Source organism: Bombina bombina, chromosome 3 (genome assembly GCF_027579735.1).
Source record: "Bombina bombina isolate aBomBom1 chromosome 3, aBomBom1.pri, whole genome shotgun sequence".
NCBI classification, from domain to species: Eukaryota; Metazoa; Chordata; class Amphibia; order Anura; family Bombinatoridae; genus Bombina; species Bombina bombina.
In genome coordinates this window covers 1,224,773,311-1,224,786,446 of record NC_069501.1, presented here as the reverse complement: position 1 = coordinate 1,224,786,446, position 13,136 = coordinate 1,224,773,311, and the positions used below count along the sequence as shown (strand labels likewise).

At 39.8% G+C, this 13,136-nt stretch overlaps 1 protein-coding gene across 1 annotated transcript; it reads right to left on the bottom strand.

The window, feature by feature from the left end:
• Nucleotides 1–774: 774 nt before the first annotated feature.
• On the bottom strand, nucleotides 775–12,593 carry THAP12 (THAP domain containing 12). Its single transcript, XM_053708700.1, has 5 exons — nucleotides 12,354–12,593; nucleotides 9,746–9,866; nucleotides 6,102–6,206; nucleotides 4,620–4,656; nucleotides 775–3,831 (listed from the first exon to the last, which is right to left on the bottom strand). Exons 1-5 carry the CDS (start codon nucleotides 12,440–12,442, stop codon nucleotides 1,907–1,909), a joined length of 2,277 nt encoding a protein of 758 aa, XP_053564675.1. The 5' UTR covers nucleotides 12,443–12,593; the 3' UTR covers nucleotides 775–1,906.
• Between the last annotated feature and the right edge of the window lie 543 nt (nucleotides 12,594–13,136).

Genomic DNA, 13,136 nt, shown 5'->3' with positions numbered 1-13,136 from the left:
TTTTCTTAATGCACTTTATAGTTTTTCACAGCTAGAGGGAGTTAGTTCATGTGTGTCATATAGATAACATTGAGCTTACGCCAGTGGAGTTAGTTATAAATGGGCACTGAATGGCTAAAATGCAAGTTTGCCAAAAGAACTGAAATAAGGGGAAAGGTTGCAGAGGCTTAGATACAAGGTAATCACAGAGGTAAAAAGTATATTAATATAACTCTGTTGGTTATGCAAAACTGGGGAATGGGTACTAAAGGGATTATCTATTTTTTTAAACAATAAAAATTCTGGAGTAGACTGTCCCTTTAAAAGCTAAAAAGCTTGATGTGGTGTCTTTAAATGGTATATGCAAGTTCTGTTTATTGAGCCTTTGTAAATATCACAAAGCAAACCTCCATTTTATACAAATTAAATAGAAGCAAACAGGATAGTGGTTTAAAATTGCATGTTTTAGCTAAATCGTGAAAAATTTAATTTTACTATGCCCTACAAAGGGAAAAACAAAATAGGCAAAAGTTATTTCATATGGAATTAACTTATATAAAGAACATTTAATCAAACCCACCTTTTTATTTTGCATCTCATCGTTTTTTTTCTTATAACCAAGATTGATTATATAACCACAATTAGGCACGTGCACACATCTTACTTAGTGTGTTGCACTTTCACAATAACAAATCCGGCTTGAAAAATGGCTGAATGCCGCAGGAGGCCCTCATCTTTCCCATTTGTTTCATTTTGAACAAATGCACATGCCTACTTCAAATAATAATCTTCTACTAGAAAATGCATACTTTATTTTTTAAGTTACAAAAAAAAAAAAAAAAAAGCATATATTTTAGTATAAAATTACAAATCAGAAAACAATTTGTACATCTTTTGCAAGTTGTGACTTAGCACAGCAAATTAAAGGGATGTCATAATGAGACAATAATGCACTGAACAGATTAATTAACTAGCTGTCGGAACAAAATATGACAATAGAAAACACTGTTCTCAAACAATTGGGTTAACAGGGAAAAGAAATCTGTTAAAAGTAAAACTCAAAGATTTCCACGTTGTATATTTTAAATATTCACATGAAGTTTTAAAAACCTTAAACGTCAAACCTAATTACAAAACTATTCTCAAAAAACTATGGAAATTAACCCTTTCATGCCAGGTTAAATTGGTCTACATCGGGTACAACGTTCCGATGTAAACAAACTGAAATCACGCGATCATGTCATTGCGAGATTTCAATGATGGGATCGGGTCAGGGGGCTAGCCTACAACACTAGGCACGCCCACCATGATCTGATCCCATTCAGTAAGTGCCGATGGCTTCAATAGAGCCAAACGGCTAGGACGTTCCAGGTCATCCTAATGGCGCTAAAGCCCAGCGCAGTTAAGACGGCACGGAACGTCCTAACGTTGGGAAAAGGTTAAAGGGATATTGTACTTATTTTCTCTTTGCTCCATTTCAAAAAGGTATTACTGGTTTTTATTACATGAACAATAGATGTTTTGGCACTGAAAGAAAACTAGCTATGGAAGTTGTCCCTCATTAGCCAATGTCCAATTGATACCTAGGTATTATTTATGCACAAACATAAATTTCCTGCCAGTTTGACTTGCAAACAATTTTTGCTTTTTTTTCCTCTCAAAAACAAAAAATATTTAAAAGCATTTGATTTCTGTTCTATGCATGGTGGGAATTAAATGCCTACAATGTCCCTTTAAATTCAAAAGTCCTTTAAAAGAACTTATTGCAATATAGGAAATTTGCACATTAGACATCCATGTTTGACTTTTTTTAAATTATTGTGCTGAAATGGCTTATTTGTTAAGGCTTCATTTTAAAAAAATATATATCCAATGTAAATAATTCTCTTCATACAAATTAATATGAAATGTGCAGTGTTAAAAACATTTAACTTTCTTCAGATATTTCTGAATTTGGAACAACTTCTTGAAGTTCACCCTTGTCTGCATACATATTAATATAGGTGTCCACCATTAAGTCCAAATCATGCTTTGCATCATAATTAATGTTTAGCAGTGCCAGCTGGCTTGACCTCCATACTTTTGGTGTATTGTCCAGGTAAGCCTTTAAGCGTTTTCGGCCAATTTCATATTTCTCATTTTCAACTTTAATCACAGGCAAAATACACAAAACTTTTAGGAGTGCATAAACATTGGGAAAGAACTTTATATCAGACAAATGGAGAGACTCATAAATGTTTGATGGAAGATCTACATCCTTCCCTCGATGTTTCCATTTGACCCGCCAACAATGAAGTTCTGCAGAAAGTGTATCTGGATTAGGAAGATCACATTTGTACATGTCAGTATTATGTTCTTCGCTAGTACTGAATTTTAGCTGTCCCATCACTGATGGAACCAGCGATAAGCATCGGAGAGCTTTTAAGTGCTGCTCGGAAAATACATCTTTTAGTCCTTGAATTATATGTTGAATTGTGGGTATACTAAGAGCTTCTTTATAAAAGTTTTCAGTGGTAAAATCTGGTTGCAGATTGGTGTGCTGCATTCTACGAAATCTGCCTGGAAGCTTAACTTGAACATCAAGTTTGGTAGCTAGATTCACTGCTTCCTCAAACCAAAACTCATGATAAACTTCAATGTTTTCCATTACCTCATTTAAAGCATGTAACACTGCTGTCAAACTGTTGGCTGCAGAAAAAACATCCAATGTCTGTCCTTGTAAATTTTTTCCAAAAGCTCTAGTAAACGAGAGGGCATTTTTCAATATCACAACAGTAATTATAAAATCAAAATCACTTAAGGCACTTGAGAGGATGAACGCACGACTAGTAATCTTGGTATTACATTTAAAAGTGGTATCACAAACTATTTTGTCAAGACAAAGAACAAATGACTCAAGGAGGCTCACAATAATTTCAAAAGTATCATGTCGGCTTACCCAATCAGATTTGATCATTTCCTTTAGAAAAGCACATCTTTCCTCATTATCTTTATAAAGAAGAGTAATGGTATTTTCTAACTCCACACGTAACTGTGGATATTCCTTAAAAAAGGAATCAACATCTTCTAGAGCACCAAGAATAACAGAAACGCCAGTAACAGGAGTTGATTTGGCAAGCCATATATTTAAGGAGCATGCAGAACACAGAGTATAGGTAGCGTGTGGGTATTTTTCAATCAGTCGTGAAGCTACAATCTTCATCTTGGAAAAGAGTTGACTGGAAGCGACATACGCCTGTCCACGACAGTATTCCATATTTAACCCCCATTTTTCTGTGATTGTAGTGTGAAAATTTAAAGCCAAGATTTCTGCCTCCGTTTCACATGGCAGAAAGCCTATAAACTCTTCTCTGAGATTATTTGCTTCATCAATAAACCTAGTGAAAACAGGTGAATGAGCTCCTCCAGAAATATCAACAGCATCCTCTATAATTAGAGAGAAAAAGCGAGCATCACGAACCTCACGCAACACTTCTTCTCTTATGCAGCTCTCACAAACGTCTAGCATTTGTTTTTGTTGGACTCTAGAACAATATTCCAAATTCACCGCAGTCATCTCAAATCGTTTCCTCAAGATTTCATCTCCTGAATTTATCCTATATTCAAGCAGAGCTTGGAAATTATCAGGGGAAAACAAACCTTTAGGTAGTTCACATATATCACCTTCCAAGGGTATGTTTTGCTTGCCCATGAGAATCAAAATGTCAAACAAAGACTTCAAGTAATCTTTATTTTCCTTCTCCTCTTGTGTTAAAGGTGTTGTTTCTTCTACAAATTCCACCACAACCGTTTGTACTTGGACATCATTATTACTAGTTGTATGGTTTGCTTGATCTGGAACCACAGCATCAACTAAGAAAAAATATAAAAAAAACTTAATCCCAATTTATTTAACTTAAAAAGGTGTATGTGTTTTATATATATATATATATATATATATATATATATATATATATATATATATATATATATATATATATATATATAAATATATATATAAATAAATAAATCACCAGTGCTGGCTATGCCAATTTATTGTGTAAAATTATAACAGCATTTTGTTTTGTTATAAAACATTTTCCAAGCAGTAACAAACCATTGATTATTTTTTAAAACTAGAAATGCATACAACGCATGTGTATTTGGGAAGAGCTAGGTAGGTTTTCACAGGAGCAAGAGATTCTAGGCTCTTAAAACAAAATAATTTTTACAAGCAAATGACAATTTTTGTTCCCCCAAATCTCTGTATGAATGTCCCTCTCCTCGAATGAAAAAATGAATATTCTCTTTTTAAAAAAATGTATTACTAAGGCACATAAATTATTATATTCTGAGCTAGACAAGATAAAAAGACAACATAGGTGGACAAAATAGTTAATACCCAAAACGGTAATATGGGCCAGCACTGCTGTGTTGGTGCTCGTGTAAACTAGGGTCACTGCCTAGCCCCTGTAGTCAAGTCAAAACCACGAAATGTCCACAGCACCTCTTCTGTCAAATATCTGAATAAAGATATTTGACACAAGAGGTGCTGTGGACATTTTGTGGTTTTGACTTATAATACCCAGAGATTAAATCCAAAACAATGTATTAGTGTTCTCATTTAGTTGCTGTTGAGCTTGTAAGAAAACAATACTTACGTTTTCTTTCCTTCAATGTTTTTATTTCTTCTTCAGTCTACAAAGAGAGAAAGTTTATATGTATCACACTTTTATATAGTAAACTAAATTGTTTTCCTTTTTAACAACTAAACTTGCCATTGACTTTACTATGTGAAACTCCATAGAAAAGGTTACCTTTATTCCGACACCACACTGAACTACCAAGCACGTAATACAAAAGCAAGCCATCACCAATGTGTGAACTGTTGGCTAACTTTACTTTAAATCAGTGGTGATCAGCTGTTCATGATTAGAAGATGTATACTGGCCAAGTACCTTACAATTCATGTTTGAATACAAATAGATGGATCTAACATGCAAACTATTTTTGCTCAATTGTTAATACACAAAATTGCAGCTATACTGCAATGTACTTTGAACATTGCATTGTGTGTCCCTCAAACAGAGAAAAGTGCTTTATAGTGCTACAAATTAAGCTATTATGTCCACTTATCTTGTTAGTACCTACATGGGTTTTTTTTCTGACCCTTTAGTTATGATATGGTTAATGAAAAAATGGTGATTATTTATGCTACCAGACACATAATAAATTGGTCAACACTACCCCTCTACCAAAAATAAAAATGATCTTGCTTGATACTTGCATTAGAGCTAAAAAATTAGGTGGGTGTTAAAACTATAAGTTTGAAAAAGCATCCAAGATACTATCATTACTCTTTGTACACAAGGAACAATTACTCATGTTTTTAATTAAAATAGCAGATATGAATGATTTCAGTCTGTAACACTTACACACTCATTAGGCAGACTGTAAAAAGGGGGGTAGACATTCAACCTAAAGACATCTTATTTTGTGTCTTTCATAGGTTATCAAGACCAAGAGGCCATGGACCCATCTAAGTTACAAATAGAACACTTGTGCAGATTCTATTTAAACAAGGCAAATAACAAAAAGTAGTCCAGTGCTGTATTGGTGCCACTGCCAATAAAGGGTACGCCTGTGTCAGTGCTTGCTGTAAGAGGTTGGTCAAACATTAAACTGATCCAGCTGTAATAAAAAAATGTAATTAAAATAAAAATTATTTGCAAATCAGAACTTGAAGAAGAGTATGCAAATAACAAAGGGAGCAAGGAAAGGAAAGCTAATTCTGGACAAATTTGGCCAATAATTTTAAACAATCTCTTTGAAAAGCAAATTTCAGAAATGTTTTTCCTTCCTCCAACAACAAGTAATTCAGCCACAACATGTAAAGTGCAATAAAAGCCAAAAAAGGTTCCTCTTGCCACAGGAACACAATAAACCCTCTGTACAAAGTACAATCTACAAAAATATTCACACTAAATTACTGATAATAAAAAACACCAGTTTCATTTGCTCCAGATCGTAAAGCAACATAGTTAAATCATCCGAAACAATGTGTTGGCATAGTATTCAGCACAGGTGCGGAGTTGTGATATGTTCTCCAGTATTGTTCTATAAAATGCAACAGTAAAACATACCAATTCTTTAATTCTCTTCCTGCGCCTTCCGGGGTTAGACAGGTGACTTGTGAGGTCAAATATAGTTGGAACTGCATTTTCTCTAAGAACAGTCCTATAAGGGCTCTGGAAAAAGAAATATTATAGTAAACGTTTTCTCCTAAAAAAAAGAGACACTATTAAAAATGTATGCTCAATGCACTGTGCCAGTAAGCATTTTTTTACCTTTGTAGAAATAACTTATTCCCTTTTAAACAGGTAGAGCTGTCAACGTACTTCAGCTTTCCCAGTCAACAGTGCCGCTCTTGTAATCATAGCAACAAGTTAAATACTATCATGTGTATTTAAAAATGATATCAAAACCATTAAAGACGAGTGCTGAACCCTTTACATTTCACTACTTTGTGATCCTCATTCTGTTTACAAATAAAATGTAACCTTTTTATTTTCCTGTGAGGCACCCACATAAAATTACACCTCATTTTTTTCATGAGACCAAACATTTTTAGAAAACCTAATTGTGTTTGCAAAAAAATTGTTTGCAAAAATACCATAATATGGGGTATACATGAAAATTGCAGCATTGGAGTTATTTCCAAAATATTTCAAGCACACATTTTATTATTCTATATTTAGCATCAGTTATACTCCCTAAAACATCAAAATGTAGGATTTTGCATCTCATTTTTTTTTTTTTTTTTACAATAATTGAAAAACAGAAGATAAATATAATTTTTGCCATCTTGCAATGTATGCAGACAATGAATACATTTTAACCATCTACCGGGTGATCTTTATTACTATGACAAATAACGACCGTTATACTGGCATAAAACAACTTATATGAATGTTAATAAAAATGTAACAAAACAGCAGTTAAAAAAAAAGTGATTTTATTTTTTTTGCATATATAATAGCTAGATATTCACAAACAAAATACATTCAGAAAGTCACTTTGAGGTCATATTTTTATTATTACTTTAAAAAGCTCCCAAACATTTCATAAAACACATTAAAACCATTTTATATGTCACACCAAATTTCAGTATCCCTTTACATTTCAAAACAAGACCTGGCAACACAGTACTTTGAAAGTACCGTAAAATTCAAGAGAGTGTAATCTGTACTAAATGTCATTTTTCAAATGGTTTTAACTCTTCAATGTCAGAAGAAATTTGTCAATTTATCTTGGAGATGTATCAAGTGATTTAAGACTATTTTTTTTTAGACTATTCAATACCTGCAACTGCTACAATAATTGCATTGTTTCCTTGGCTTTATCTATGAAGCATTAGCTCAGTAGAGCTATGGAAATGTAATTTCAAAGTTGTTGTTTAACAACGTTGCTTATGTATACTTAGAATTAAAAAAAGCCTTAGTTGATATGCAGAAGAGTTTTTCAAAACCATTGTATCAAAATAAATATTTCCTAAAAATCTAAATTTAAAGGGACATTAAACTAATTTCTATTAGCAATTTTGCTTAATTCTCTTGGTGTCCTTTACTGAAGGAGCAGCAATGGCAACTGGGATCTAACTGAACACATTGGTAAGCCAATGACAAGAGGCATAAATGTGCAGCCACCAATCAGCAGCAGGATTCCAGCCGCTGAGCCTACCTAGGCATGCTTTTCAACAAATGATAACAAGAGAACAAATAAATTAGATGTTTAAAATGGCATGCTCTATCTGAAACATGAAAGAACATTTTTGGGTTTCACGTCCCTTTAATTTTATGGTTTAGGAATAGTACCAAATTCTACTGACCTACTAACTCCATATAAGTGGCCAATAAACCATTTTTGTTGCAATGATTTAAAAACTGGTTTATAGATCATTTTAACTAAATATTATATGTAAATAATGTAATAAAAAGTATTCTGAATTTGGTCATAGATTGCCTTAGACTGTCCTGCTGAATTTTGCTGAATTGTAGTAATGCATGAAAGGGACACTGAACCCAATTTGTTTCTTTCGTGATTCAGATAGAGCATGCAATTTTAAGCAACTTTCTAATTTACTCCTATTGTCAAATATTCTTCATTCTCTTGGTATCTTTATTTGAAAAACAAGAATGTAAGTTTAGAAGACGGACCATTTTTGGTGAACAACCTAGGTTGTTCTTGCCGATTGGTGGATAAATTTACTCACCAATAAACAAGTGCTATCCAGGGTTCTGAACCAAAAATTGGCTGGCTCCTTAGCTTAGGTGCCTTCTTTTTCAAATAATGATAACTAGAGAACGAAGAAAAATAAATAATAGGAGTAAATTAGAAAGTTACTTAAAATTGCATGCTCTATCTGAATCGAGAAAGAAAAAAATTGGGGTTCAGTGTCCCTTGAAGCCATGCTGTACAGGAGGCTGTTATCTCAGACTAAGTACCAGTCTGCTAAATGCCATTTGTGTGAGGGGGAAATATATATATATATATATATATAAAAAAAAAAAAAAAGATATTCACACACGATATATATTAAAAACAGGGGCACTTTCATTCATGAAACTTTACATTGCAGCATATTTTTATAAATACTTACCTTTTTCTTTAGCAAAGCCGGATCGGCGATCCCCCGCCCGCTTCTTATGCTGTACTTAGCACAGCAATGACGAAACCGGCTTCCTCCAATCTTGGCGTGGCCTCACAAGATGGACGCTCTGGGGTGCACGCCATGATTGAAGGAAGCCGGTTTCGTCATTGCTGATGTAAGCAGAAGTAAAAATACGCTGCAATGTAAAGTTTCATGAATGAAAGTGCCCCTGTTTTTAATACTGTTTTTAAAAACTGAGCACTCATTCATGAAACTTTACATTCACTTTAATACTATTTTTTTTTTTTTTTAACTCAGGTGATATGTCTGTTGTGGCGCCAACAGTGCTCAAGACATTTGTGTGCTCGTGTGTATACATTTTAACGTAGGAGACAGAAGTTACTTTAAAAAAAAAAAAAAAATCTTTTTATCAAAGGGACACTAAACCCAAATGTTTGCTTTCATGATTTATACAGAGCATGCAATTTTAAGCAACTTTCTAATTTACTCCTATTATTAATTTTTCTTCGTTCTCTTGCTATCTTTATTTAAAAAAGCAGGGATCTAAGCTAAGGAAGCAGGGGTGCTACCCAAGTTCTGAACCAAAAATGGTCCGGCTCCTAAGATTACATTCTTACCTTTCAAATAAAGATACCAAGAGAACGAAGAAAAACGATAGGAGTAAATTAGAAAGTTAACAAAATTGCATGCGCTATCTGAAGTTTAATTTTGGATTTTCATGTCTCGTTAAGGCCAATACCCAAAATATTTGTAAATTGGATCAGGACAATTTTTATATGCTGAAGAAGAGAGCCATTTCTATTACTTTTTTTAAAATGTTAAATTATATTTAATTAATGCATTTTCATTGATGGGTGGTTATTGTTTTTTTATATTTTTGACAGTCCCTCTCTTGACAATTGCTAAGCATATAGTCAGTAATACTTGCAATGCAGATATAGTTATCGTCATGACTGAACAGATAACACTGGTTACTATAGTTGGACTGGATATTGGAGAAAAAAAAAGTAAATGCCGATTTCACTACACAGCTTTTCTGCTAGTTCATTCGTACATGATCTACCATCATGTACGAATGAACTAGCAAATAGATTGCAAACCAGAGCAGGTACCTACACTTCGACAGATCATCGAATCCTCAAAATGTTGCGCACATAATCGGTAGTGCTTGTTCAGCTGGTCAGGTGTTTTATCCTCCAAATCAGATCGACGACAGTTCTCCACCCACTTCTGACATCTAGTGTTAAAAGTATCAAATATATATACATATATATTATGCCAAAGGGAATAAAACACATTACAATAAGACAAAAAAAAATAATAATAATATATATATATATATATATATATATATATATATATATATATATATATATACACACAATTTTTAGTGAGTTAGATTTTAAAATGACAGATAGGGCACCCCCCCATAACTAAGGACAGGGTCACCTGACACGCTCTTTCCCCCCCTCCTCCCGACGCGCTCTCGCTCCCCCCAGGACAGGGTCACCCGACGCGCTCTCGCTCCCCCCCAGGACAGGGTCACCCGACGCGCTCTCGCTCCCCCCCAGGACAGGGTCACCCGACGCGCTCTCGCTCCCCCCCAGGACAGGGTCACCCGACGCGCTCTCGCTCCCCCCCCAGGACAGGGTCACCCGACGCGCTCTCGCTCCCCCCCAGGACAGGGTCACCCGACGCGCTCTCGCTCCCCCCCAGGACAGGGTCACCCGACGCGCTCTCGCTCCCCCCCCAGGACAGGGTCACCCGACGCGCTCTCGCTCCCCCCCAGGACAGGGTCACCCGACGCGCTCTCGCTCCCCCCCAGGACAGGGTCACCCGACGCGCTCTCGCTCCCCCCCAGGACAGGGTCACCCGACGCGCTCTCGCTCCCCCCCAGGACAGGGTCACCCGACGCGCTCTCGCTCCCCCCCAGGACAGGGTCACCCGACGCGCTCTCGCTTCCCCCCAGGACAGGGTCACCCGACGCGCTCTCGCTCCCCCCCAGGACAGGGTCACCCGACGCGCTCTCGCTCCCCCCCAGGACAGGGTCACCCGACACGCTCTCGCTCCCCCCCAGGACAGGGTCACCCGACACGCTCTCGCTCCCCCCCAGGACAGCGTCACCCGACACGCTCTCGCTCCCCCCCAGGACAGCGTCACCTGATACCCTCCCCCCATGGGACAGCGTCACCTGATACCCTCCCCCCATGGGACAGCGTCACCTGATACCCTCCCCCCATGGGACAGCGTCACCTGATACCCTCCCCCCATGGGACAGCGTCACCTGATACCCTCCCCCCATGGGACAGCGTCACCTGATACGCTCCCCCCATGGGACAGCGTCACCTGATACGCTCCCCCCATGGGACAGCGTCACCTGATACGCTCCCCCCATGGGACAGCGTCACCTGATACGCTCCCCCCATGGGACAGCGTCACCTGATACGCTCCCCCCATGGGACAGCGTCACCTGATACGCTCCCCCCATGGGACAGCGTCACCTGATACGCTCCCCCCATGGGACAGCGTCACCTGATACGCTCCCCCCATGGGACAGCGTCACCTGATACGCTCCCCCCATGGGACAGCGTCACCTGATACGCTCCCCCCATGGGACAGCGTCACCTGATACGCTCCCCCCATGGGACAGCGTCACCTGATACGCTCCCCCCATGGGACAGCGTCACCTGATACGCTCCCCCCATGGGACAGCGTCACCTGATACGCTCCCCCCATGGGACAGCGTCACCTGATACGCTCCCCCCATGGGACAGCGTCATCTGATACGCTCCCCCCATGGGACAGCGTCACCTGATACGCTCCCCCCATGGGACAGCGTCACCTGATACGCTCCCCCCATGGGACAGCGTCACCTGATACGCTCCCCCCCATGGGACAGCGTCACCTGATACGCTCCCCCCATGGGACAGCGTCACCTGATACGCTCCCCCCATGGGACAGCGTCACCTGATACGCTCCCCCCATGGGACAGCGTCACCTGATACGCTCCCCCCATGGGACAGCGTCACCTGATACGCTCCCCCCATGGGACAGCGTCACCTGATACGCTCCCCCCATGGGACAGCGTCACCTGATACGCTCCCCCCATGGGACAGCGTCACCTGATACGCTCCCCCCATGGGACAGCGTCACCTGATACGCTCCCCCCATGGGACAGCGTCACCTGATACGCTCCCCCCATGGGACAGCGTCACCTGATACGCTCCCCCCATGGGACAGCGTCACCTGATACGCTCCCCCCATGGGACAGCGTCACCTGATACGCTCCCCCCATGGGACAGCGTCACCTGATACGCTCCCCCCATGGGACAGCGTCACCTGATAAGCTCTCCCCATGGGACAGGGTCACCTGATAAGCTCTCCCCATGGGACAGGGTCACCTGATACATTCTCTCTCCACCTAGGGCTGCTTCACCTGCCACACACATTACTCCTCCTAGGACTGATTTCCCCTTCTGTCACATACGCTCCCATTGTCCAGATGCGCCTCCTCCTGTCATACAAGTTCATCTAAAACACACAGTACACTACCTTATCCCAGTTCGGTTCTCCAGTCAAACACACTACCTTGTCCCGGTTAATTTCTCCTGTCACACACACACTACCCTTGTAACACTCACTTTCCGTTTATCTTGTCATGCACACTACTCTGTCCCGTTTCACTTGTTACACACTCTCCCTATACCGGTTTGCTCCATCTAACCTGCCGGGCTCCCGCGGGAACCTGAAGAATGCCAGATCTGACTGGGTGCTTTTCCTGGTGCAGTTTGGGGCCGCACAGAAGTTCGGCATTATCCGCCTGTAATGCCCGGTATATCACCGGGATAACGGATAGAATGCAGCAAAAGATGATCCTTTCCTCCCCTCACCAAGAGGGGAGGACACCGAGAAGTTATCGGGGAGATAAACAGCACGCGACAGCTCCACACTGCTGTGCGCGGCCTGGAGGTATCAACGCTTGATAACAAGGCGTCCCAGCATGCACCACGCAGGCCACTCTAGCTCAGCCTCTCTATGGTTCGCTACGGCAAGTGGAATAGTAGGAAAACCATTGAGACGCAAATGTTGTTTAATTTAGAAAGTCTTCTTGGTGCTGGCGCTTGGAGGACGTAATACTGTGTATTTACCAGCCAGCACGGCCTCTCTCTACATCACTGTGTTGTCATATGCTCTTGACAACTTTATCTGTGGTCAAAAAAGGACTCTTGATCACAAAGACAATACTTGCTAAAGAAATAAACTGCTATTTACAAGTATGATGGTGAAATAAAATGTGCACCCATATTGACTTTTAACCCTTTCGTGACAGGGTTAAAGTGCCTACATCGGAACAACTGTTCCGATGTAGACAAATTGAAACTACGCGATCGTGCATACGATCGCGAGATTTCAATTATTGGATCGCATCTGGGGGGCGTCCCTACAATCCTAGGAACGCCCTCCAGACCGCGATTAAATCCCTGAAGCACAGAAGGCTTCAGGACAG

Excerpts from the sequence above, each read along its gene's own strand:
- THAP12 (XM_053708700.1), bottom strand. The coding sequence starts at position 12,442 with ATGCCGAACTTCTGTGCGGCCCCAAACTGCACCAGGAAAAGCACCCAG. Across the intron at positions 6,207-9,745 it reads ATTCGATGATCTGTCGAAGT|AGCCCTTATAGGACTGTTCT; the intron begins GTAGGTACCTGC and ends TTCTTTTTCCAG. Across the intron at positions 4,657-6,101 it reads GGAAGAGAATTAAAGAATTG|ACTGAAGAAGAAATAAAAAC; the intron begins GTATGTTTTACT and ends CTCTCTTTGTAG.